At 51.8% G+C, this 25,637-nt stretch overlaps 1 protein-coding gene across 1 annotated transcript in view; it reads left to right on the top strand.

Moving 5' to 3' along the window:
• Positions 1–25,637, top strand: part of ALK (ALK receptor tyrosine kinase) — a 725,373-nt gene that overhangs the window by 677,059 nt on the left and 22,677 nt on the right. Inside the window, exons 13-23 of the mRNA XM_043917489.1 lie at positions 2,681–2,831; positions 7,128–7,259; positions 8,025–8,169; positions 10,614–10,796; positions 12,000–12,098; positions 12,577–12,729; positions 14,190–14,294; positions 16,254–16,440; positions 17,086–17,176; positions 17,304–17,368; positions 18,799–18,928. Of these exons, the coding sequence (XP_043773424.1) occupies positions 2,681–2,831; positions 7,128–7,259; positions 8,025–8,169; positions 10,614–10,796; positions 12,000–12,098; positions 12,577–12,729; positions 14,190–14,294; positions 16,254–16,440; positions 17,086–17,176; positions 17,304–17,368; positions 18,799–18,928 (1,441 nt within the window). The remainder of the gene's footprint in view (positions 1–2,680; positions 2,832–7,127; positions 7,260–8,024; positions 8,170–10,613; positions 10,797–11,999; positions 12,099–12,576; positions 12,730–14,189; positions 14,295–16,253; positions 16,441–17,085; positions 17,177–17,303; positions 17,369–18,798; positions 18,929–25,637) is intronic.

Raw genomic sequence — 25,637 nt, 5'->3', positions numbered from 1 at the left:
TTCGGGGCAGGAGAAATAGGAAAGAAGGCTTGGGGGTGGAGGGAAGTGTCAGGAACAAACAACGTCCAAAATATAATGCTTTGGCTAAATTTAAACATGTGAGAGAGTTCAGAATGATTCATAATGCATGCAGATTGATGCAAATGACTATGCAAATGAGGCAGAAAGGAGGAGAAGGGTACAGCTCACCTCTCAACCATAGCAGGAGTGGGCAGGGCAAGGACTCCCTCTCGGGCAACAGTTTTCCAAGCAAACCTCACCTTCAAAACGACTTTCTGAGGCAACCTGCCAAGGCCCCAGGCCCTGGGGCCCTGGGGTGGCGAGCTGGACAGATGTGGCCCATACACGTCCACGTCACTATCTCCACACTTGACTGGGTCTCTGGAACGCCCACCACCCCTACCCCCCAACCCCAGTCTGCCTTCTCTGAGCTAAATGATTCCGCTATTTTCCTTTCACCAATGAGCCTTCCTTTTCCCTCAGCCTTTTCATCGTCCTCTGTTTCTAATGGGTTGGGAGCGAGGGTTTGGCAGACAATCTGAGTGAGTCAGGATGGGCCAGGAGCTTCTCAGACCATATAACCCGCAGCAGCGTGCTGGAGGGCAGATGGTCACCATGAGAAGTATGGAGCTTTGGACTAGGGTTTGCCTGGGCAATGAATCCCTCTATTCCTTGGTTTCCTCGTCTGTCAAATGAGATCGCTAACAGCTCCTGTCTATGGCTATTGGCAGTTGGATTCGGGAATTGGGGGGGGATGCCATATGCATTCACGCCTAGCACAAGGTCAGGAATCAGCCCTACTTCCCTCTGCAGACCTCACAGCCCCCTCTTCCCTACCTCAGCCCCCTGACTTTTCTCCCTCTTCATTTCTGCTCACACAAGCCTGACTGCTACCCTTAACCTCTTTCTGCTTGTCTGAGAGTCCTACCCATCCCTCATCTCCATCACAAAGCAGACCTCAAACACAACACACACCCCCCAAAACCAGCCAGGGCCACCAGCACCGCTGCCCCCATGCCTGTCACAGTCATCTGCCCCCTTCCTGGGCCCTGAGCACTTGACAGCCCTGATGTGTGCAGAGATCTGCCACTTTCTCAGGTTTTTCACCCCATTATCTCCTTCTTATGTTGACCCTCCCCATACCCCTGTATGTTTGGAGAGGAATAAATGGTTCTTCTTTGACAAGGGAAGAATCTGGGACTCTGAGAGGACACAGAGCAAGGAAATGGTCCACTCTGGGCATGGAAGCCCAGAGCCCTTTGGTGCTTCCACTTTGCCTCCCCAGTCTCAGCACTCCCACAGGGAAATTTCTCCGGTCATAACTCTATCTGCCCAGTTTCTTTGTAAGCCCCTCGAGGGCCTGGAGCCCGTCTCCCATCTCCTTTTAGGCACATGCCTTACACCAATGTGCAACGAGCTCGCAGGGGAGCTGGCCCTGGAGACAGAGCGATGGGCTAATCGCTCCTTCACTCTCTACGGAGACCTTGGTTCCTCAGCTGCCATGTCAGCCATCAGCTGGCCCTCCAGCCTTGTCTCTGCAGAATGGGCCTGAGTTCTGCTTTAGAACAACCCCCAGGAGCCCCCTCTCATGCTGGGAACACAGGACATTTCCTAGAATCAAAATCACCTTGCAGCTCTCCCTCGAAGCTTTTCATAAAGGACCCTGGATCTGAATATGCAGGGACTCGAAAGCCCTCAAACCCCTCTCCCTGGCAGCCAGTCTCTGCGGAGGCGCGTGTAGTGGGCACAGAAACTGCCTCCACAGCACCCTGCTTTTCTCAGATGGTTTACCAGCTGTACTCTTTATCCCCCATCCTTGTTTGACTTCATCTCAACAGCCTCAGAGGCAGCAGGAATACCCCTGCACCCCCACACTCTGGTTTTATTTTCATCACAATTGGTTGTTTGTTGTCTGCACACACTTGGCTCCAGAAGGAGTTACTGGTGAGATGGGAATAAACAGTCTGTGCTCGTAAACACCACTCTCCTCAGTCATTCCATGTGGGACTCCTTGTATCTAGAGTCCGTGGGGAGACTTTAAAACTTCGTACCAAGTCAATTACTGCTACTCCCATCAGTAAGACTAATAATAAATACTCAGTGAGAGCTTCTTACATGCCAGCCACAATTCTGAGACGTGGCCTCATTGCTTTAACCTTCACCACACACACAGGCTAGAAGGTAGGCTTTTCTCATCCCCACTTTACAGATGAGGAGCAGGAAAGTTCAGGAACACTTTATAGATGAAGAATAGGAAAGTTGCTTGTCTAAGGTGGACCACGTGAGTCCTTTGATCTTGGACAGGGAGAGAAATCCATAATAGGAAACCCCAGGTATTTGGGACACTATCACCGCAACACCCCACCTTAATGCAGACTCTCCCTGTCTTCTCTTCTCTGTCTCCCCTCTGGCTCCTCCCTCTCCTTCTCTTGTACCCCTTACTAGTTCTTTATCCTCCTAGCTCTGTGAATGAGGCAATTTCCTATCCCTCTCTGAACTTGACGGCCCTCTCCTGACAGTAGACAGAGGACCCTCCTTGCTGACCTTGTGGGCTGATGCAGGGGACAGCCCTCCAGCAAAAGGGCGGTGTGCTCGGCCTGCTGGGAGCTGTGGGGTGGGCAGGAAGGGAGTCGGTCCCCACACCCCATGGCAGGAGCCCATGCGCTCTGTCCTGTTGCAGCATCTCCGGCTATGGGGCGGCTGGTGGGAAAGGTGGGAAGAACACCATGATGCGGTCCCACGGCGTGTCTGTGCTGGGCATCTTCAACCTGGAGAAGGACGACACGCTCTACATCCTGGTCGGGCAGCAAGGGGAAGATGCCTGCCCCAGCGTAAGTACCCAGAGCGGGAGTTTCTCCTCCACCTTCCCCAGGACCCAGGCAGGTCCCTCGGGGACACCAACACCAGCCATATCCCATCAGGGAGCTCTCGTTCAAAAACGGCAGGACTCATCCCTTGTTCTGCCTGCAAACGCTCCTCCCTTTCCAGGGCCATTTGGGTGCCTGAGAAAGTGGGTGATGTGGCTTTGGGTGCTGCACATCCCTATGGGGATGGAGGCTGAGGCGTGGGTTTCATGAGCAGTCCTTAAAACTGAAGTCCTGAGTTCTGCTGAAATGGGCAAACGGTTGTTTCTCTCAGCACAAGTGTGAGTCGAAGCCCACTTTCTAAGCTTTCTTGCAAGGGCATAGTTTTTTTTTAGCCATATCATTATAAACAGGAAAATGCCAGACCAAACATGCCTTATTCAGCTTGAAATCACAGACTCATAGCCAATATATGTACATAAAACTACAGAAAAAGTTCTGAAGGACACAGATAATAGTGGTTGCTTCTGGAGTGGAGACTGGAGTTGAGGATACTTTGTCCATAATGTCTGATATTGTTAGAAAAAAAATGCATTCACATATTATTTGTGTGATTAAAAATTTTTTTTAAGTTTTTTTAAGCATGGAATCAGAGCTGGAATACCATGTAATCCACCTCGCCCCACCCCCATTTCACAGATGAGAAAGTGGAGACCACAGAGGTGAAAAGACTGGTCCAGAGTCACTCATAATGCTCACAGAGACTCTGCCTCCTGTTTCTGATGCCCCTAACGTGCCAGGGCTTCCATTTTCACCCCCTTTCTCCCGTTTCCTCTTATAGTACACCACCTGACAAGCTAGACTGTCATCCTCTCCAGTCTGAGACAGCCCTTCCTACTGGTTCCTGATCCCACTGGGGTGTCCAGCTGTCAAACAGAGTGCTCTAAGGGCAGCACTTAAGAAAGCCAGTAGTGATCTAAGGTGACCAGCAGGGGAAGACAGTGGGGACTAGCAAAGCTGCAGCCAGGCCTCTCCCCTGTGCTGGGGGTGGCAAGACCCAGCAGTGCCGGCTGTTCCGCACGGGAACTCAGCACTCCACAGGGTGTCTCCACGCTGGGCAGGCCACACCCTCATCTGATGGTGAACTTCTGCACCGGGCGAGGCCGGGGCAGGGATCCAGCTTCTGGGACCCAGGACACAGGGCTCCTTCTCCAAAAACTTATTCAAGAGCAGATTTGGAAGACAGAAGTGGTAACAAAGGTGATGCGTTCAATTCCACAGAATAACCTCAGGGCTCCTAAGAATCAGGTCTCAGGCTGGGAGCCAGGGGTAAAGTACGGCGTCCCACCCCTAACCCCACCTTAGAGGGTGAAAACGAAGCAGCAGGAGTAAGCTTCACAGGTGCAACCTCGTGCCTGAGAAATGCCTGGACCCTTTTATTTAGCAGCTATAATCAAGACTTTCCAACCTGATATAATATATTAAGTCATTAAATTACAAGCTGCTGTAATTTTCACAGGAATTTATTGAGTGCTAATGTAATTCTTTCATCTAAGCACAAAGATTGCATTGACTTCTGCAAGGGACTTTTACTTGATTGGATCGTAATCAGTTATGTCTTTTCACAAGACTTCGTCCTTCTTTTTTAATTCAGTTGTAATCTCTTGTTCCTCTGGATTGCTGCATTTTATCATTTTATTAATCAATCTGAAATTGTTAGTCGCTCAGTCACGTCTGACTCTGCGACCCCATGGTCTGTCATTGGAATTCTCCAGGCAAGAATACTGGAGAAGTTTGCCATTCCCTTCTCCAGGCGACCTTCCTGATCCAGGGATCAAACCCAGGTCTCCTGCATTACAGGCAGATTCTTCACTGTCTGAGCCACCTGGGAAGCCCCATTAATCAATCTACTTGCTTTTAGACTTTGAGGATGTGCAGGGCAGCCCCCTCTGCTGATCAGGTTGGGCATAGCATGGGCGTGGGGAAAGGAATTGGTCTTCCCAGTAGCTCCAAACCGCCGCTCCCCCCATGGGCCCATTTGAGTAAGGGAGAAAACCTTTTACAAGCACCACCTTAATCTCTGGTCCTCCCGAGGCTGAAAAATGGTGTGTAGAGAGGATCTTCTAGAGAATGAAGTGGACCCTAAGAATTAAACTGCAGGTTTTGGCAACTCTCCTGGTGCTGCATGGAGTTGCTCTTCCTGTGTGCCTGGCCAACCAGAGCCTGGAATGGGCTCCAGCTGCTGGAACCCCGCCTCCCATCCCACACACACATCCCTCAGTCCCGGTCCTGTGCACTGTAGGTTGTTTATCAGCATCCCTGGCCTCTACACCCTGTTTAGCAGCATCCCCGACCAGTATCATTCATCAGAAATGACAATTAAAAATGCCCCCAGACATTTCCAAACATCTCCAGGACAGCAAAACCATCCATCAGTCTAAAAGTCAGTTCCCACCACTCCCATCATTCCCAAGGCAAATATTTTGAGAGGTCAGCCCACACTCACCCAGCTCTCAAGTCTTTCAAATGTATTCAGGACCTCGCGGAAGTCAGAAAAAGAAAGCAAATCATGGAAAAGTGATCTCTTCCAAACGCTGCTGTGGGCCCAGCAAGCTGCAGACTGAGACTCAAATCAAGGGGACACCTGAGCCAGGGCAGCGAGGCATGGCCATGAGTCTGGGCTCTAGGAAACCAAAAGGTCGTCCTTCGGCCCAGCTGCTTCCTCCAGCGACCTCCAGCCATCCGCAGGTTCTGCTCAGGAGAAGAGGGCCTCCCCAAAGGGTGGGGGCCCCCACTGCTGCCAGACGGAGGACAGGAGGAAAAGGAGTAGGGCGGAGGGACGGACCTTCTTAGCACACTGGGCAGCTTCCCAATTTACGGAGGAGGCAGATCCAGGTAGATGGGGCAGCAAATCTCCAGTCAGGAAGCTAGACTTGGACCCTGAACTCTGCTCTGCTCTGCCCAGCTGGCAGCACACATTTCCATCCCCTGTCCCTGGCTCTGCCCACAGGGAATGCCCCCAGCATCTCAGGGCCTCCCCAGGTGGCAGTTAGCAGGGTTTCCTTCCAGCAGACTCCATGCCACTCTGCCCCCACCCCAGCCCTGACCAGCACTACACGCACACAGGAGAAATGTCAGCTGTCTACAATAGCAATTCACAGCCTTCCAACCACACTAAACCCACTCTAGAAAATATCAAATTATTTCCATCATTAAATCCAAAATGCCATAAAACAAATTGCATCTCAGCTATTTATCTGGAAATTTCTCTAGTACTCATTCCCGGCACCCCTGTGTGCTTTAGCATAAGGAGTGGCTCGAGATGAATTGCCACGTCCACTGGCTGGTTACACAGCCACATTTGATGAAAATTTGATGTTTTATTGGCCTTTTTTCTATTAAGTGAAAGAAAATTCATTTTCCTCTGAGGTCAGACCGATGTGTGGTGAGTTCATCTCAGCTGCTGTGACCAACAAGCATAGTGGCTCTTCTTGAAACCCTGCCCTCTTTGTCCAGGGATTCCAGGATTCTGGGTCACAGGAATTTCCAGCATGTCCCCAGAGACTCCCAGATGCCTAGGCCTGCATCAAGTGGAATAAAATCCAAGTTTGGCTATCCACCTTTTTTTTTTTTTCTCTTTACATGATACTTCAAACTGCAACTTCTCAAAAAACCTCAGTAGCTCCTCACTGCTTAGAGAACGAAGTCCAGCTCCTTCTCTGTATTTGAGGCCTCTGGCCATGATCTGACTGTTTGGTTTAGTCTCTTCTACCCACTCCCATTTGGACTCCCTCCAGCCCTGTCTTACCTCATGGGACCTTTGTCATCCCCTCTTCAGAATCCAAAGGGTCCTAACAAGTTGTCCTGGACCACCTCTCTGTCCTAAGATGGATTTTTCTGGGCTGAAGAAACTCCTTACACTTTTCCCCCAAATACCCCCACATAGCACTTTCCTTCTGACTTTCTGCTGATCTCCTCCCCTGCAATGTCATAACTTTCCCTCATTCTCAGTGTTTAAAAAGCTCCACATCCTGCAAGGCCCAACTGAATGCCCTCTCCCAGGCAGTCCTCTATGCTCAGCACTCCAGCAACAAAGCCTCGCTCTCCCTCCTCAACTTCCCATGCATTTTCTGTCTAAGAGGTCCCTGTGGTCCTTCTCCAATATTTCCCAGAGTGACAGTTATCCATGTGTATTTTTTGTCTCCTCAACTTGACCATAATCTATCTGAGAGATGGTCAGACCCAATCTTTTAGCATAGAAAGTCTGTCTGCTGGGAGGCGGAGGACCCTGGGCACAAACCTGAGGTGTTTTTGTTTCTCCAGACAAACCGATTAATCCAGAAAGTCTGCATTGGAGAAAACAACGTGATAGAAGAAGAAATCCGCGTGAACAAAAGCGTGCACGAGTGGGCAGGAGGGGGCGGAGGAGGGGGAGGAGCCACCTACGTGTTTAAGGTGAGGTCTGTGTGCCATTCCCCAGGGCAGTGCCTTCTCTGCGTCCTGGCTTTGAATCCTCAGGACAGACCTAGGAACCAAGCACCTTGGGTGCTCTTAGCTCCATTTAAGGTTGAGGAAGCGGAGACTCAGAGGGATCTAAGGTTCCCTGTCTGTCCAGGAAAGGGCAGGCCCTTCTCATGCTGATGTCCCAGCCCAGTTTCACCTGGCAGGCCTTCACCATCCTGCTTCAGAGCCCCAGGGGGTCCCACTGTGCCCTCCTGTGTCCTCAGGTGGACTTTTCTGATATCATCGAAGATAGACAAAGATTTCCTGTTGGGTCCTCCTGCAGGGCCAGCGGTGCTGAGGGCTTAATCTTGAAGTTGTGAGGTCAAAGCAGAGAGCCCTGCGTGCAGAGGAAGGAGAGAAGAGAGACTTGCCCTGAGCACCAGCTCCCAGATCCCTGAGGCTCAAGAGGCGCTTTAGGAAAGGGGCAGTATAAACAGCCTCAAAGACTGATCCTCACCTCCCAGTGTCCATAGACATTTATATCTCCTGGTGCTTTTGCTTCATTTACGAACCTGGACTGATACAGGAGCTGGAGGTTGAAGGGGACAGAAGAGCTCATGGGCTCTTGTAACATGAGATGGGAGCCCTCGGACCACCGAGATGTCACCCACTGCCCAGCAGACGCTCGGACACATTTAAGCATTTAAATGGCTCAGGGGTCTCCAGGGTGGGAGCCCTGCTTGGCTTCTCAACCTCTGAATGTCTCTCCCCTGGCAGATGAAGGATGGCGTGCCGGTGCCTCTGATCATTGCAGCCGGTGGTGGTGGCAGGGCCTATGGGGCCAAGACAGACACGTTCCACCCAGAGAGACTGGAGAATAACTCCTCAGTCCTAGGGCTGAATGGCAATTCTGGAGCTGCAGGTAAATCTCTGCAAGCCCATCCTCTCCCAGAATGATCCCCCAGGACTGTGTGAGCTTCACCTTGGCTGGGCACCATCACACACCTGTGGGCATCTTAGTCATGGGCCCTTGAAATGCTGGGAGCTGTGGATATTGGTACTGGGATCAAAAGAGGAAAGACAGGTCACACCTTGGGGATCCAGAGGCCGCCTGGCTGGTATGGGGTTTGGACTTGCAGAAGGTCATTGAGAAAATGAGGCAGGAGGCAGCGTTCTGACTGCCAACCCAACCCTCCCTGGGATTTATCAAATGCAACTAGATATGAGCAGATGGAAGAAATCTGAGCGGGGTCAGCCTCCCAGGTCCCTGTGGTTTGTTTGTACTTCCAGGCCCTGGGCTGCCAGCTCACACACTCCTCACATGGAAGGAAAATCTCTGTCCATGACAAGGGCTATCTGCCTCCTTAGAGAGAGCCAGAGATGGGGACAGACTCTGAAGGAGATGTAAATTCCCTGATTCCTCTGAAGTCAACCATTCATCTTTGTGTTTTCTTTTCTCCACACTCAGACCAAGGGAGGATTTTTGAAGGCATTTAGAGATTTGAGCTTAATCAAAATAAATACTCAAACTTTCTCTTCAACTGAGAGATGGCTAGAGAAAGAGGAAGGAGAAACATTGTGTCCACAGCGAGAAATGACCCCAGTGATATTTACAGCACCCCTTATGTCAGTCAGCATTTAATAAATTATGAAACATTTCCACATCTATTATGCATGTTCTTTTGTTTTCCAGACATATTATTTTCATTTTACAGATGTGTCAAGAAGCTCATTGAAAGTTGTAGGGGTTTTTTCCCCTCAAGATGACCAAAGTTTCACACTTAATCCATTTTTTAAAACGTTGTTGTTGATGTGTTTTTACTTTTATGCCCATTGTTTTCTTTTCCACACATTTGTTTGAAGGCTGGGATGTGCAGGATGCAAGGGTAGGGTGCTGGAGGCAGGAGAAGGGGGGCAGACTCTGCTTCAGGCCCATCTCATCTTAATTTATTTACTAAGTTCATGGCCCCACGTAGCCGCCAGAGCCCACTTCCAGCTAATGGGGCTGAGGGGGCCTTCCCTCCACCACGTGACATAGACAGCAGCCTTGACAGGCCCACACCCACTTTGCAGCTGGCAGAGGGAGGCCAGATTCTTGAAGTCCTGCAACTTCCAGAACTGGCAGATGGTCCCCCTGACTTGCCCAGGGCTCTGGTTATCCCTGTTCTAGACCCAAGCTTATTTGTGACCTTGACCTCATTTCCTGAAACCTGTCTCCCTCTTGCTTGTCCCCTGAGTCTGACTCTCTGATTCTTGTCCCCAGAGTCAGCCCTGTCTGCAGCTTCCCCCCACCTACACGTCCCTCTGCTGCCCCCTCTGGGTCCAGAAGAACCTTGGCCAGGAGTTCTCCTGAAGAACTGAGCCGTGTCCAGGCAGATTAACCCTTACGGTCCCAGCAGACCGAGGCACTGCTATTTCTCTAGGTTCCTGCCCCCCACTTTCTGCTGGAGCAGAAAGGGTTTTGGAGTCTCTGGGAGTAAATTGCCCCATGAAATGTCATACAAAACAATAGGGGGAGACAAAATGGGGATCCTGGAGTTTCAAGGGCCTCAGGAGAGATGTATTGCGGTCTGCCTGTGGCCTTAAGTTGCAATCAAGCTAGCTCTGTACAGACCCTTTGCAAGAGTTCAGAGCAGGCCCAGGCGTAGGGAATCACAGCTCCAGCTGCTGCCCTTGTAGCCAGAGCATCACCGCCTCTGCCCCCAGCCCTCTTTGCTCTTGACCTTGGAGTAGCAACTTAGACGCCAGCTGGCAAGACTCTGCCTGGGCTTCAGGGTGTGAGGCCTTCTCATGTGTGTGGGTGTCTCACAGATTCCCAGTGATCCCTCACTTGGTGGTTTATAAAACATCTCACACACTCCCTTTCTCCTTTGATCCTAACATCCACCCCATGAGGCGAGTCTCGTTATCTCCAAGTTACAGGTGAGGAAACCAAGGCTCAGACCAGGGAAGCTCTTGCCTAGTAAACAATTATAGCCCTTTGGGTTATCTGGTGCCTAATCTAGGATTGCTGCTAGGAATTACACTGCTGTGACCTTGGTGGGGTTTTGACAGTTGGTCCTTGCTCTTGTTGGGATGAGAAGTAGTTAACTGACATGAAGGCCAGGAGCTTCAGGAATTGGCAGGCCCAGGGGGAAGGCAGAGGAACAGATTTAGTCATCATGCCGCCTGTTCCCCCCACCGCCCCCATCCCTCAATGAGCACAGTTTGGGGTTTTGAGCCAGAGGCCTGGTAGGAAGCAGGGGTACACGGCCCGCTCCTATCTGGACATGCACAGCTGTGGCCAGAGCAGGTCTCTCTCCGGCAAAGGGCAGCCGCCCAAACCAGCCGGAATCCTCACTTAGGCGTTTCTCTGTCTGCCTATAGGTGGTGGAGGTGGCTGGAGTGATAACACTTCCTTGCTCTGGTCTGGAAAATCTTTGCTGGAAGGTGCCACCGGAGGACATTCCTGCCCCCAGGCCATGAAGAAGTGGGGGTGGGAGACAAGAGGGGGTTTCGGAGGGGGTGGAGGGGGGTGCTCCTCCGGTGGAGGAGGCGGAGGATATATAGGTAAAGATGATTCGTGTTCAAGGTGTCACTCCCTCCCCTCTTAGTCCTAGGCACCTCCCTTCCCTATCCTCTCCCCAGCCCTCGCCTGCCCGCCCCTGGCCCGCCCCACGTGTGGACTGTGATGTGACCGTGCACGCCTTCCTCCCGGCCCGCCAAATGAGCCAGAGGTAGGGTGCTGGCTCCCGAGCCAGCATCCTGCCTCAAGGTTTCGGCAGGACAGCATCAAGATCCCAGTGACTCTTGATCTCCCCCAAAGCTGATGATAAAGGGGCCTTGGCTTCCCAGATTCCTCTCTGAGCCACCCCCAAGGACGCATGAGAACCCTGGAGGCCAGACTCCTCCCTTTGGATGGCCTGGCCAGAGTCCTTGCCAAGCCAGCTCCCCGAGGGCCTGGTTTGCAGCTTCGGGCCTTGGGGACCCCCTACTCTCCCTTCCCTACCCCAGCCCACCAGCTTCCAGAAGGGGCACGATTCCCCATGCTGATGGGGGCTACTCCTGAGAGCAGCCGTGGGCTATCCCAGCCCAGCCCTTCAGCACGCAGCTGGCCCCTGGCCCCGGCTCTCCGCTGGGCTTCGGAGCAGAGCAGAAGAGCCTTCTGAAGCTGAGAGGCTGGGAGCTGATGGCTCCAGCGCCCTCCAGATTAGGACACGATGCATGCCCGCGCTGTGATGTGCTGTCTGTGTTTTGCTTTAAGGCTGTGTGTAAGATGCTTGTGTTAACCGGATGCTCTTCTTTTCCAAGCCCTGGGTGGGTGGGAGGAGCCCAAGGCGGGGAGCCCAAAGATAACCCAAGCCCCGCTGAAAGGAGGGACAGGAGCCTAAAGGCACAGGGGCCCACCCCCCTGCCCCAACCCTCACCGGATGGGACAGGAGCACCACCCACCCCAGGCAGTCCTGGAAGAGGGGCAAAGGGGCCAACCCAACCTGGGGAGACTAGAACTTTTCTGACTCTTGATCACATGGACTGCTTCCTGGGAGACCCCAGCAGAGCAGCAGAGGAGACCGTGGCCCTGAAGGAGACAGTGGCCCACGCACCCAGCAGCTACTGAACCGAGCCCCATCTGCAGCCTGTGTGCCATGAGCTCCCTTCCCTCCCACCGCCCCCCCTCGAGGCCCCTCCCCGACCCTGCCTTGCTGATGCACACGTGCAGCCAGGCTTAGGCACCCACCTCTCTGCGTTAAACTCTTCTCTGGTTTGCCACAGGTGGCAACGCAGCCTCAAACAATGACCCCGAGATGGACGGGGAGGACGGGGTTTCTTTCATCAATCCACTGGGCATCCTGTACACCCCAGCTTTAAAAGGTACCCCCTCTGCCAAGTAGCAGAGCCCGCTTCCCTGGGTCAGTGCTCCCTCCCTCCCAGCTGAAACCCCAGGGCTACGCAGTGAGTCCAGGACACACAGGTGTGATCGTGGGTCCCTTGCAGGCAAATCTTCCTAGTGGTCGCCTCGCCAAGTTTTCTGGAAATCAGGATGAGTGATCTGATACGTTCACAAAAGAAGACTGACTCCAGGCAGGTCAGCCCTAGGAAAATCCAACAGCAATGGGCCCTGTGCCTGTGGCAGCCAACCTAAGGGTCCATCATGTGGACCCTCCCGCCTGCCTACAGGTCCTCTGAGTTTCGCTCACCAGATGCATCAGGGACTTGCCTGCACAGGCGGTACTTCCAGTGGCAGTGAGACGTAGGACCAGGGACCCACAGCTGGAGATGAAGTGCAGAGCCTGGGGGTGGGGTGCAGGGTGGCCTCCGCCCGAGGCTGACCCTCCCTCCTTGTCACCAGTGATGGAGGGCCACGGGGAAGTGAACATTAAGCATTACCTAAACTGCAGCCACTGCGAGGTAGACGAGTGCCACATGGACCCCGAGAGCCACAAAATCATCTGCTTCTGTGACCATGGGACCGTGCTGGCCGAGGACGGTGTCTCCTGCATTGGTAAGGGGCTGGGTGGTGGGTGGGCACAGAGCTGGAGCCACAGCTAGTTTCCATGGTTCTGGGACACCTCAGATGCAGCTTTGTAAACTTCCTGACACTGCTGTTTGCCCCCAGCACGGGTGCTCAGATGACAGGCAAAGGGACCTGGGTGCAAAAGGTGGGTCATGGCTTGGGAAGGAGTCATAAGTCACCTGGTCCCACCACTAGCCCAGGATGCGACCCCCACATCCCCACCAAGGGGCCAGCTCATCTCCACCGGACACCCCAGCACCAAGGACCTCAGTACTCCTAAGACACAGGGTCTCCCGTTGGGGACTTACGGAGCCAGACCCATTCTCCTCCCAACTTCCACCCCTAGGCTCCCTGCTTATAGTGGCCCTTTGAATGCGGCATCTGAAGAGCATGTTGTGTTCCTCCTCCTCAAGTCTCCTCCAGATTAAATAGCCTGTTTATGTCCATCCAGTCTACGGGACACAAGTCTATGTCTCTTCCCCATCCTGTTGTTGCAGTTGTCCACGTCCCCTTTGAAATGCCGTGTCCAGGACCAGGCTCGGTGCCTGGTGTGGTCAGTACCATCATGCACCCAGCTCTCCCTCCCACACGCTGGGCCCGGTGCTCTCGTGGATAGACCATCCACTCAGCCTCCAGAGTCTAACTGACAGGCACACTCTACCTTTGGGTCATACTGAGTTTCTAGTCACCTAAGGCACCTGATGGCTTCCCTGGTGGCTCAGAGGGTAAAGCATCTGCCTGCAATGTGGGAGACTCGGGTTCGATCCCTGGATCAGGAAGATCTCCTGGAGAAGGAAATGGCAACCCAATCCAATATTCTTGCCTGGAGAATCCCATGGACGGAGGAGCCTAGTAGGCTACAGTCCACGGGCTCGCAAAGAGTCGGCACAACTGAGCGACTTCACTCACTCAATAAGGCACCTGAGGGGCTTCCCAGGTGGTGCTAGTGGTAAAGAACCCGCCTGCCAGTGCAGGAGACATAAGAGATGTGGGTTTGATCCCTGGGTCAGGAAGATCCCCTGGAGGAGGGCATGGCAACCCACTCCAGGATTCTTGTCTGGAGAATTCCATGGACAGAGGAGCCTGGTGGGCTTTAGTCCATAGGGTTGCACAGAGTCAGACACGACTGAAACGACTTCGCACGCGCACACACAAGGCACCTGAATCGCTTCTACAGCCCCTACTGGCTCACTTTCCATCCTCATCATGTCATGCGCAGTTGCTGTTTCAGATCAGTGTCAAGATTGTGATATTTATCCCTGTTACATAATGCCTCTCCACAAAAGCTGTTAAAAGTTGTAAAACCAGGATGAAACTGCTTCATGCCCTCATCCTCCGAGAAGGCTGGCGGTCCATGGGTCCGGGGCTGGGAAGGGTCTTTCTGACGTGGGGGCAGCTCAGAGGAGAATCATTGTGGTCATCCATGCCCCGTGGGGACTGTCTTCCAGTATCGCCCACCCCGGAGCCCCATCTGCCACTCTCACTGATTCTCTCCGTCGTGACCTCTGCCCTGGTGGCCGCCCTCGTCCTGGCTTTCTCTGGCATCATGATCGGTGAGTGTCCCAGAGCCCCAGCACTTCCAGAGCGGGGCAGGGAAGGAAGATCTGGCAGAATAGAATGGCATCTCAGGCTGTGCCATCTCAGGCTGAAGGGTCATTCTGGGCGGTGGTAATGAGGGCAGCCCAAGCCAAGCCAAAGCAGAAGCCCCTCTCATTCTGTCTCCAGCACATTCCTGGCTCCTAGGAGCCCCGATTCTGAACCTCAGCCCCGTGTGGAGCCTGCTGGCTTCTCAAGGAGGGCTCTTCTTCAGAGAACACCATGGCTAAAGCTTACTACTGCCCCCACTGCCCAGCCCCCTCCAGACCTCACTTTAGTTCTCATCAGACATGGACTTCAGTGGACTCTTCTAGTCTGGTTCACACCTCCAGTGTACCCTTCCCCCTCCACAGAGAATGCAGAGCTGGTTTCTCAGTGTTTCCCATTAGGCCTGTGAGCCAAGGGGCACTGCTCTGCACATCACAGAGGGCCCAGCCAGGCTCTTTCTGCTGGAAATGCCCGGGGCAGGTGGGCAGAGACTTGAGGGGAGGCAGAAGGAAAGGAAAGGCTCGGCTCCAGGCAGCACTCTGAATCCAGCCCCGTGGGGCCGGGGGAGTCTGGGGGTGGACAGGAATTCTCTGTTCTCAGTGCACCTTTGTGATTCCCATGACGCCATCCTGCAAAGAGCAGGACGACAAGAGCTACCTTGTTGCACACCCACCACACGCTGAGCGAGTAACACATTTTAGTTCACTAAACCCTCAAAGAACCCTGTGATCACAGTTGGCATGTTTCATAGAGGAGGCACTGAAGTTGACTCACTTGCCCTGGCCCGTAAGTGGTGGGGCCGAACTTTAAAAGCAGAATTCACCCTGTGAGTGCCCTCCCATGGAGTTTGCCTTATATACAGAATGTTCTCACATATAGTAATAACAGTGATAGTGGTCACTTGTATTGGGGAGCTCTTTAGAACTTTCCAAAACTATTTCTTTTGACCGCATTACTCGGCATGTGGGGTCTAAGTTCCCTGACCAGAGACTGAACTCAGGCCCAGCAGTGAGACCACTGAGTCCCAACTACTGGAGAGCCAGGGAATTCCCTCTGAAACTATTCTGTTTTGGTGAATTCATTTCATTATCACAGTCCCAGGGGATGGGGAGTGGAGGTTTAGGGGACAGGGCAGGCGTTACTGTCCCTGCTTACAGAGAAAGAGACTGAGATCCAAAGAGGTCACATGTCAGTTGTTAGTGTCACAGCTTGTAACAAAGGCAGAATTAGAACTCGGGTCCTCAGGCACCAGCTTAAAGCCAGTTTAGAGACCTTCCACTCTGCAGTTGTCTCCAGCTGTGTGGCTTGGTGGTTCTTCATCTGTAGGAAACACAGGTGACCAAGAGCCCCGGCTCTACTCTCAAGTCTTTTGCCATGTTTGCCTCATGCAGCCCCTGGGCAGAGCAGAGCTACTAAGGCAAGCCCCCTCCTGGAGGGGACTCTTCTGATGGCCCACTTTGACTCCAGAACTTCCCAACAGCCTTGCTGGAACCTTTTTAGACAGAATGGCCATCTAGAGTCTTTGTTCAACCTTCCCTCACCCTGTCCTTCACATGGAGTCAGAACAGTCTAGTGGCTTCCCAGCATTCCTGGATTCCCCCTGGATCATCTCTCATAGGCATCTCCCCGAATGAAATCCTTGCACTTCTAATCCTGTCCTGGGTCTGCTTCTCAGAGCACCCAAACTAATGTGCCTCTGCCGCTGCATGATACAATAAATCTTTTCCATTCATATGATTTTAAACTTTACATTTACTTTAATCTTTCAATGAAAGGTACACTTTCACATCTATAATCATTTTGTTAGTATGACTAAGAGTGATGGAAAAAGATTTAGACCCCAGCGGAGGAGCTAGAGATTCAGGAAGGCTTCCTGGAGGAGGTGGCCTGGCCCAAGCCACCTTGTATGGACCGCCATCTGTCTGCAGTGTACCGCAGGAAGCACCAGGAGCTGCAAGCCATGCAGATGGAGCTGCAGAGCCCAGAGTACAAGCTGAGCAAACTCCGCACCTCCACCATCATGACCGACTACAATCCCAACTACTGTTTTGCTGGCAAGACCTCCTCCATCAGTGACCTGAAGGAGGTGCCACGGAAAAACATCACCCTCATCCGGTGAGCACTGTCCGCTGGGGCAGTGGGAGGTGAGGGAGGCAGAGAAGGGAGGGTTCTAGGCAGCCGGATGTCATCCCTGGACCACAGATTCCTCTGACAACAAGAGGCCAGAAGAGCCACCCCTCAGGGCATCCTCAGCCCTCCCGGCAGGGGAGAAGGTTTAATGTCCAGGGCCATTTGGTGGGTTAATTATTTAAATAATTAATAATTATTTAACTTATGGGGTTGGAACAATGAGAGGAAGACTAGATGGGAAAAATGGGGTGCTCCTCAAAACCACCCAAATACCCCTCCCCAAGCATTTCTCCCCTCCCCCTCCCAGCTCCCAGAGAACCCTTTGCACTTGTCAGTCATTCACTGAGCACTCTCCAGGAGGTGTCTGCCAGCCATCTGTCCTTCCCACCAGATCCATGTCTTAGTCACCTCTAGGACCCGGGCAAATATTAGAGACTCAGTAAGTGTTCATAGAAGGAATGTCAGCCAATGTCATGAAGCCTGGCTTGGAACCTTTCTTGCCCATAGAGCTGGGGACTGTGGAGCAAAGCCACACTGAGGGTATCACTCCTGGGGGTGTGCGTGACCCCTGCCTCCTGTGAGTGGCCACTGAGTGTGCCCCCGCCTCATCACACCTTCTCCTCTGCACAGGGGCCTGGGCCACGGCGCGTTTGGGGAGGTGTATGAAGGTCAGGTGTCTGGAATGCCCAACGACCCCAGCCCCCTGCAAGTGGCTGTAAAGGTAAGAGGGGGCTCCCTCGTGGGCCTGACCTTGGCCATGGTCTCTGTAACCGCAGCCCTCTGCCAACAGCCTCTGACCTCTGCGGCTCACAGCTCCTCCTCCTTCCCACCCTCCCTTCTGTGCCCAGACGCTGCCGGAGGTGTGCTCCGAACAGGACGAACTGGATTTCCTCATGGAAGCCCTGATCATCAGGTAACGACCCACAGGGACACCCACACCACCACCCCAAGCCTGTGAGGGACACAAGACATTTCTAACAGGCACGTCTCCAAGGGAAACGGGGTTGTCCTGCAGGGCACCCCTCCTCTCTAACAGGAGACCTCCCCACTGAAGTTCTTAGCACATCTTACCAGAGTGGACCAGCCCCCATCTGGTTTTCTCAGGAAAAGAATCTTGTAGCCCCAGTCAATGTCACTTGGCCTTCAACCAGCACCCCTGTTGGTTGAACATTGGTTCTTTTCCCCCTTTTCTTAAAAAACATAGCATGCTGACTGTTGACAGTGGAAGATACAATCTTCCTCCAGGTAACTCTTCCACCATGTCCTTCACCCATCCCGACTCCCAGCTCTCAAGTAAAGGAAATGGGCCCCCACATGATGGACGGTGCCCACACCCAGGTCCACCCAGCTGGCCCGACCCTTCAGCTGGTGGATCTGGGGCCCACCACTGGGAGTCACAGTGTCCAAGGCTCTGACAGCAGAGGTTCGACCTTGAGAGCTGGCCAGGCTCGTGGCCTCCTGGTGCACCGGGGAACCTCAAACATCCTGACAGGCTAGGGCGGCCTTGATGGAAGTGGCCAAGAAAATGAGGCCAGAGCAGTGTGTGTGATGCACTGGGTCCATAGGAGGAAGCATGGCAGGCTCAGCTCCTGCTTAAATGACGTATTTCCTGGTTGCCCGTGTAATAGTGATCATTGAATAAAACCTGGAAAGTAGAAGAGTAGATGGAAGGAGACCCGAGTCACTCAGTCTCCCTACTCTGCAGTAACTAAGCAGCACTGTATTTGGGTACACGGTCACCCAGTCCATCAGCTCTGCCCAAGTGTGCCCACGTGGAGCTCCCTGGCCCCACTGCCTCATGTGTCCTCATAGGATCATGTTAACAAGAAAGCCCGAATCTCAGCACCCCCGCGAAGGGTCCATGGTGGGATCCAGCGGCCCTCTTCCTTATTCTCTTCCGCACACTGTCAACAGGCAGACCTCAGGCAGGCCCTTGGGGAAGCAGGCCCCCCAGCTTCCACTTGAGGCCTTCCTCTGAGAATCCAACCCCCAAAATGTGAATCCTGGCCAGCAGTCCTCCCTCGTCTCCCTGCCCACCTCCACCCCAGCCTTCTCACTCCGTACCTGTGTGCAGCCCTCTCCCCAGCTCCCCAGCCCCCCACTCCAAGCAAGTATACTCCGCGCATGTTGAACCCCGACCAGGCCTGCCCTCTGGTTCTTCCAACTGCTCAGCAACCAGATTCTTCTCTGCTTAGGCCCAGCCTAGGACCCCTGCTCCCCGCATTTACAGAAAGCTTTTACATAATGTGGCTCTGAAAACATAACTCTGTACCCAGCTTTGCCCACTTAAGATTTTCGCAGACTCAGCTCAGTTAAATTCGGTTACTCCCCTCCGCTCTGCAGCAAATTCAACCACCAGAACATCGTGCGCTGTATTGGCGTGAGTCTGCAAGCCCTGCCCCGATTTATCCTGCTGGAGCTCATGGCAGGAGGAGACCTCAAGTCCTTCCTCCGGGAGACACGCCCCCGCCCGGTGAGTGAGAAACGCCTTTCCCAGTGTGGGTGCCAAGGGACAGAGCAGGGGGTGGAAGGAGCCAGGGTGGGCAGCCAGGGTCAGTCCCTGGGCTCTGATCTTGGGGACAGGTGGGAGAGAGGGGACAGAAGGTATCCAGCGGCTGAGCCTGGTCCGAGGGAGCTTGCCCAAGCCTTGAGCAATGTCTCCTCTAGCCAGTATCTATTTTTATGACCTGCTGATTGTGGAAAACCAAACTAGGGACAAGCACACAGAGGGACTTTCACGCCAGCTGTGTCACTCACTCAACCATCTGACTTGGGGCAGGTCAGTCTGCTCCACCCCTTGTGAACACCAGTGTCCTCATCTCTCAGATGGGGACTTCCTGACCTTGTAGTTTTACAATCGAAATGAAGGGCTGAGGTATTTAGGAAGGTGCTGCATACATGTTATGGTGAAAGCACTAGAGTTTGGGGGAATGAAGAAACCTATGTGGGCCCATGCACACTTCCCCCCAGTTGATTATTAGACAACCTGGCTTAGGGCAGCCAACCCCCTCTAACCTGAGCATCTGTGATGTGAACTCTGATGGTCAGGCTAGAACATCTCGGACAGAGCTGATTTATAAAACACAGCACACTGGGTGAGCCCGGAGGCCGGCTGTCCACTCCTGTCACTGCCAGGGTCTTCGAGAGGTCCTGGGCCCAGGGGACTGGAGCAGAGCAGACCCCCTGAGTTAGGACCTGCCATCTTGAAGTTGCCACTAAACTGTGAGGCCCACAGGGAAGACTTGTACCCTCCCCAGTGAGTTAAGACCTGCCATCTTGAAGTTGCCACTGAACTGTGAGGACCACAGGGGAGACTTGTACCCTCCCTACCCCCAGGAAAGCAGAGAAAGGCCGACAGCCACGTGGCCACAGCAAGACCAGGACTGAACACCCTCCTCACATGGACCCAAAGTGGTGGCGGAAACCTCGGAAGTTCACACCTGCTCCAATTCCCGCCTTCACTCAGGCTCTTAGGAGCCTCCACACCATTCCTGCAAGCCTCTGGCTGACCATCTAAGAGGAATCTGATCTAACTTCTTGAGAGGATGAGTGTGTGCACCTCAGCACCCCTGGCAGGAGGAAGGGGCCTGGGAAAAGGGAGAACGACTAACCCCACCTCATGATAACCTTCGTCTGCAGTACCATCCTCCTCCTCCCCAGAGTTTTCACATTCCTCAAAACCATCCTATGAAGTAGATGGTACAGATCTCACCTCATTTTGGAGACTGGAAAACAGGGCCTCAGAGAGGTTATGTGACTTGCCGAGGTCACACAGGAAGTGGAAGAGCTGGGACTAGAACTCAGGCCTTGTGGCTCCTGATTCCTTACTCACTCCAGCCTGCTGTGCTATTGATCCCTGTGGTCCCTGTGGGGAAGCCCTGAGTGCCAAGGTGAGGGCAGGTGATTGAGAGCAAAGGTCACCAGCTACACAGGCATTTCTGCCAGGGTCTGGGCACCAGCCTCAGCTTCCCCAGCCCTACCCAGCAGAGCATAGCCTTCAGCCTTGTGCCCTGAGCATCTCAGCAGTGCTTCCGGCAGATGTCCAACAGGGAACATGTGACATCACTCTCTGGGAGGAGGTCCAGCTCTGGGTTTCCCATTGGACACTCCTGAGGCTTGAGGACAGGAGAGTATTGTGACTTCCTCGTAAAGGGAACCTGAGAACCCATCACTTGGCAAGACCGAGAACCTTGAGGGAGGGGTACTTCCCTCTCTCACAGGCAAAGGTATCTCTCTTGATGATGATTTGGATGTTGTCTCAAAAAAACAAAGCACCAGAGAGGAAGACAGATCACTGACTTCTCCCACCCCCTCCCAGCCCAAGCGCTGCCTCAAGGAGGCTCACAGCGGGAGCCTGCTGCCAGCTTCCAACCTCTGGCTGCAGGCACCACCCGAGGGATGCCCACAGCCAGTGGAAGGTCAACTCTCCTTGGGAGAGAGATGCTTCCAAGGGTCAGGATCCCCCCACCAAATCTTCCCTTTAACCCTTGACCCTGATCTTCTTTGTGTGATTCTCCTGGCCAACCATGCTCCCAGGCCTTGGTGGCAGTCCAGGTATCCTTCTTACTCCTTTACACGCCCACTCACCTCAGATGAGCTGGTTCTTCTTGAGGTACTTACTGCCCATGATAGGTGATTTGAAATGTCAGATGACAGCCCTCCAGAGTAACCCCATGCAAATGTGTTTGTAGCAGCAACTTCCAGCCAGGGTGGGAGCAGTGGGGTGGGAGGTTGCTGAGTGTCCCGCATGAATTCTCAGAACCACAAACTCCAACTTAGTGAGTGAGGACCAACCAGGTTGACTGTGAGAAAGGACCATGATTTGTGGTGGACGGAGGTAACTAATATCAGTAAATCCTGATGAAGGAGGGAGGGCCTGGCTGATGGACATTGGGGCTGGGGACATACACACACTGAGGAGAGGGTGGGCAGAGCTGTGCCTCCAGGCTAGAACTCACTGAATTCAAAGGCATGGGGTCCACCTGGTTCATTTGTTTGAAGCCCCTGCATCTCTCCAGGCTTACCTGATAACCTGCTGTGTGCAGGCTCCCAGCTGGGTGCTCAGAATCAGAAGCACACTCTGTGCTCACTTCCTGCCATCTCTAGGGTTCAGCAGCTCCATAGACATCAGGATGGAAGGACTTCAGAGATGGTCTAAGAGGCTGTGGCTTCAGATAATGCATGGATATGAAGTAATGATAGATACAGACTCATAGGACAGAATGGGTGCCAGGGCCAACTATGTCTGTCATGGAAATGAAATTCATGGGTACAGAGGGAAACATTGTTTGGTCCCAGGACCCCACTACCTCAAGAAAGAAGGACCCTTTTAATGTCAATATAATTTTGCAGACCCCCCCTCTTTATTTAACAAAATTTTATTGAGGATTTAATATATGCCAGATATAGGCTAGTAGCTATCTTTTAGTATCAGTTGATTCAATCAGTAATGACAAAGGCCATCAAGGAGTCAGTAAACTCTATTAAAGGGGGCGGTCATTGCCCACTGTAGCATCTACACCTGTTTGGGGAATGGTAATCTGGTAGGTAGTGGCTCTGGAGAAGATGCTCCATATGCATGGAGGCTCCTTGGATACCAGAGAGCACAGCACAGAGATGAGAACCTCTGATTGCAACTAATACTTAGGTTTTCATCTTCGGTTTCGATTTTGCTGGAGCTGACTGTGGCTCAGATCATGAACTCCTTATTGCCAAATTCAGAGTTAAACTGAAGAGAGTAGGGATAACCACTAGACCATTCAGGTATGACCTAAATCAAATCCCTTATGAATATACAGTGGAAGTGAGAAATAGATTTAAGGGACTAGATCTGATAGAGAGCATGATGAACTATGGACAGAGGTTCGTGACACTGTACAGGAGACAGGGATCAAGACCATCCCCATGGAAAAGAAATGCAAAAAGGCAAGATGGTTGTCTGAGGAGGACTTACAATAGCTGTGAAAAGAAGAGAGGCAAAAAGCAAAGGAGAAAAGGAAAGACACACCCATTTGAATGCAGAGTTCCAAAGAATAGCCAGGAGAGATAAGCAAGCCTTCCTCAGTGATCGAAAGATAGAAAGAAATAGAGGAAAACAACAGAATGGAAAAGACTAGAGATCTCTTCAAGAAAATTAGAGATACCAAGGGAACATTTCATGCAAAAATTGGCTCAATAAAGGGCAGAAATGGTATGGACCTAACAGAAGCAGAAGATATTAAGAAGAGGTGGCAAGAATACACAGAAGAACTGTACAAAAAAGATCTTCACGAGCCAGATAATCACAATGGTATGATCACTCACCTAGAGCTAGACATCCTGGAATGTGAAGTCAAGTGGGCCTTAAGAAGCATCACTACGAACAAAGCTAGTGGATGTGATGGAATTCCAGTTGAGCTATTTCAAATCCTGAAAGATCATGCTGTGAAAGTGCTGCACTCAATATGCCAGCAAATTTGGAAAACTCAGCAGTGGCCACAGGACTGGAAAAGGTCCGTTTTCATTCCAATCCCTAAGAAAGGCAATCTCAAAGAATGCTCAAACTACCGCACAATTGCACTCATCTCACACGCTAGTAAAGTAAGGCTCAAAATTCTCCAAGCCAGGCTTCAGCAATACGTGACCCAAGAACTTCCAGATGTTCAAGCTGGTTTTAGAAAAGGCAGAGGAACCAAATTGCCAATATCTGCTGGATCATCAAAAAAGCAAGAGAGTTCCAGAAAAACATCTATTTCTGCTTTATTGACTACACCAAAGCCTTCGACTGTGTGGATCACAATAAACTGTGGAAAATTCTGAAGAGGTGGGAATACCAGACCACCTGACCTGCCTCTTGAGAAACCTGTATGCAGGTCAGGAAGCAACAGTTAGAACTGGACATGGAACAACAGACTGGTTCCAAATAGGAAAAGGAGTACGTCAAGGCTGTATATTGTCACCCTGCTTATTTAACTTATATGCAGAGTACATCATGAGGAATGCTGGGCTGGATGAAGCACAAGCTGGAATTAAGATTGCCGGGAGAAATATCAATAACCTCAGATATGCAGATGACACCACCCTTATGGCAGAAAGTGAAGAGGAACTAAAAAGCCTCTTGATGAAAGTGAAAGAGGAGAGTGAAAAAGTTGGCTTAAAGTTCAACATTCAGAAAACTAAGGTCATAGCATCTGGTCCCATCACTTCATGGCAAATAGATGGGGAGACAGTGGAAACAGTGTCAGACTTTATTTTTGGGGGCTCCAAAATCACTGCAGATGGTGACTGCAGCCATGAAATTAAAAGACACTTACTCCTTGGAAGGAAATTTATGACCAACCTAGACAGCATATTAAAAAGCAGAGACATTACTTTGCCAACAAAGGTCCGTCTAGTCAAGGCTATGGTTTTTCCAGTGGTCATGTATGGATGTGAGAGTTGTACTGTGAAGAAAGCTGAGCACTGAAAAATTGATGCTTTTGAACTGTGGTGTTGCAGAAGACTCTTGAGAGTCCCTTGGACTGCAAGGAGATCCAACCAGTCCATCCTGAAGGAGATAAGTCCTGGGTGTTCTTTGGAAGGACTCATGCTGAAGCTGAAACTCCAATACTTTGGCCACAGATGTGAAGAGTTGACTCATTGGAAAAGACCCTGATGCTTGGAGGGATTGGAGGCAGGAGGAGAAGGGGATGACAGAGGATGCGATGGCTGGATGGCATCACCGACTCGATGGGCATGAGTCTGAGTAAATTCCGGGAGTTTGTGATGGACAGGGAGGCCTAGCATGCTGCGATTCATGGGGTCGCAAAGAGTCGGACACGACTGGGCGACTGAACTGAACTGAACTGAATGTTGCCTCCACAATTCGTTGAGTGCATTTTGTTGACCATGTCAGGAGCCAGGAATCTGAGGCCCTGCATCATTCTCATCACTTATCAAAATGCATTTTTGCCACTTTTAATATCTTGTGTCCCCTGTCTTCATTCTTTGCTTCTTCCTTTCATCTTTCCCTCTTACTCTCGTAGCCATCAATTAAAAAATGTAGACTTATTCTGTTTTTCACTTGGTGAAACAGTTTCTCCCCCATGTCCTGTGATCCTTCATCTCTAAATGCAGGAGCTACTTAAGGAAGTATTATTATTATCATCAATATTATTCTGTCTTTTATCAGTATATACATTATCCTTTGGAAATAGCACCTCAGAAACTGTGAGCAAAGAAATCATTTCACTTCAGTGGGCCTGTTTTTGCCCCTGTAAAAGTAAGATATTGGTCAAAACAGTGTCCTGATGGGAATGTCAGAACCCTGAGTGGTACACACTCACAGGCATGCTCGAAAGAATTCCATGGTCAAGCCATTTTGAGAGCCACACAGACTCCCCTCTAATTGATTCTCAATACACATTAGTGTGTAGCAAAGATTCTGATAAGTCCTCTGATGAAGAAGCCTATTGGACCCAGGAATTCCCAGGCCTATTTGACTGAATTCCATCCCACAGCCTGCTTTGGGAGGTACTGGACAAAATCCTCTCTGAGTATTGGACAGGATAAAAACTGCCTGAAGTTGCCAAAGGAAGTGCCACATTCAGTAGCAAACCAAGGAAAAAGAGCCCTGGTTCCAACTCCTTCTTTGCCCAGGCTGGATACAGTTGGCACTGAGCATACTGGCTATGCTCTGCACTGCTCGTTTTGTCACAGGATCCACAGACCCCCACCACACACACACACACACACACACACAGACATGCAGACACACCCCTTGGGTTGCAGACAATCTGCTTCTGTGAAGACTGATTATCGGCGCGGTTAATTTGCTCTGAGCAGCCACAGAGAGGGAGCCCGGATAAACGCGGCCCCTGGGTTAATGCCTGGGAAGATTTAGCCCCTGCAGTGCAGCAGACTTATGGAGCGTTTGAGACATCAATGGTCCTTGCGTCCTGAGTGATGGGGGCTAAGACACAAAGAGACTCCAGGAGCGATAGGAATGGTCCTCTTTGGCAGGAACAGAAAGAATTTTCCTGGAAATAGAAAAGATAGTCCTAATACTATAGCAAGATGGATGAATATTTCTCTCAAAAATATATTACTTTTCTTGTCCCCAGGAAATGGGGACTCTCTCTTTCTCCCAGTGCCCAGTACTTCCGACCCTAACAAGGTCCTGGGAGAAGCCAAACACATGAGCCCCTTCTCAAGTCCCCAGCAGC

The sequence above is a fragment of the Cervus elaphus genome, chromosome 11, assembly GCF_910594005.1.
Source record: "Cervus elaphus chromosome 11, mCerEla1.1, whole genome shotgun sequence".
Taxonomy (NCBI): Eukaryota; Metazoa; Chordata; class Mammalia; order Artiodactyla; family Cervidae; genus Cervus; species Cervus elaphus.
The sequence above is the reverse complement of the archived record's forward strand: the minus strand, read 5'-3'. Positions and strand labels throughout refer to the sequence as shown.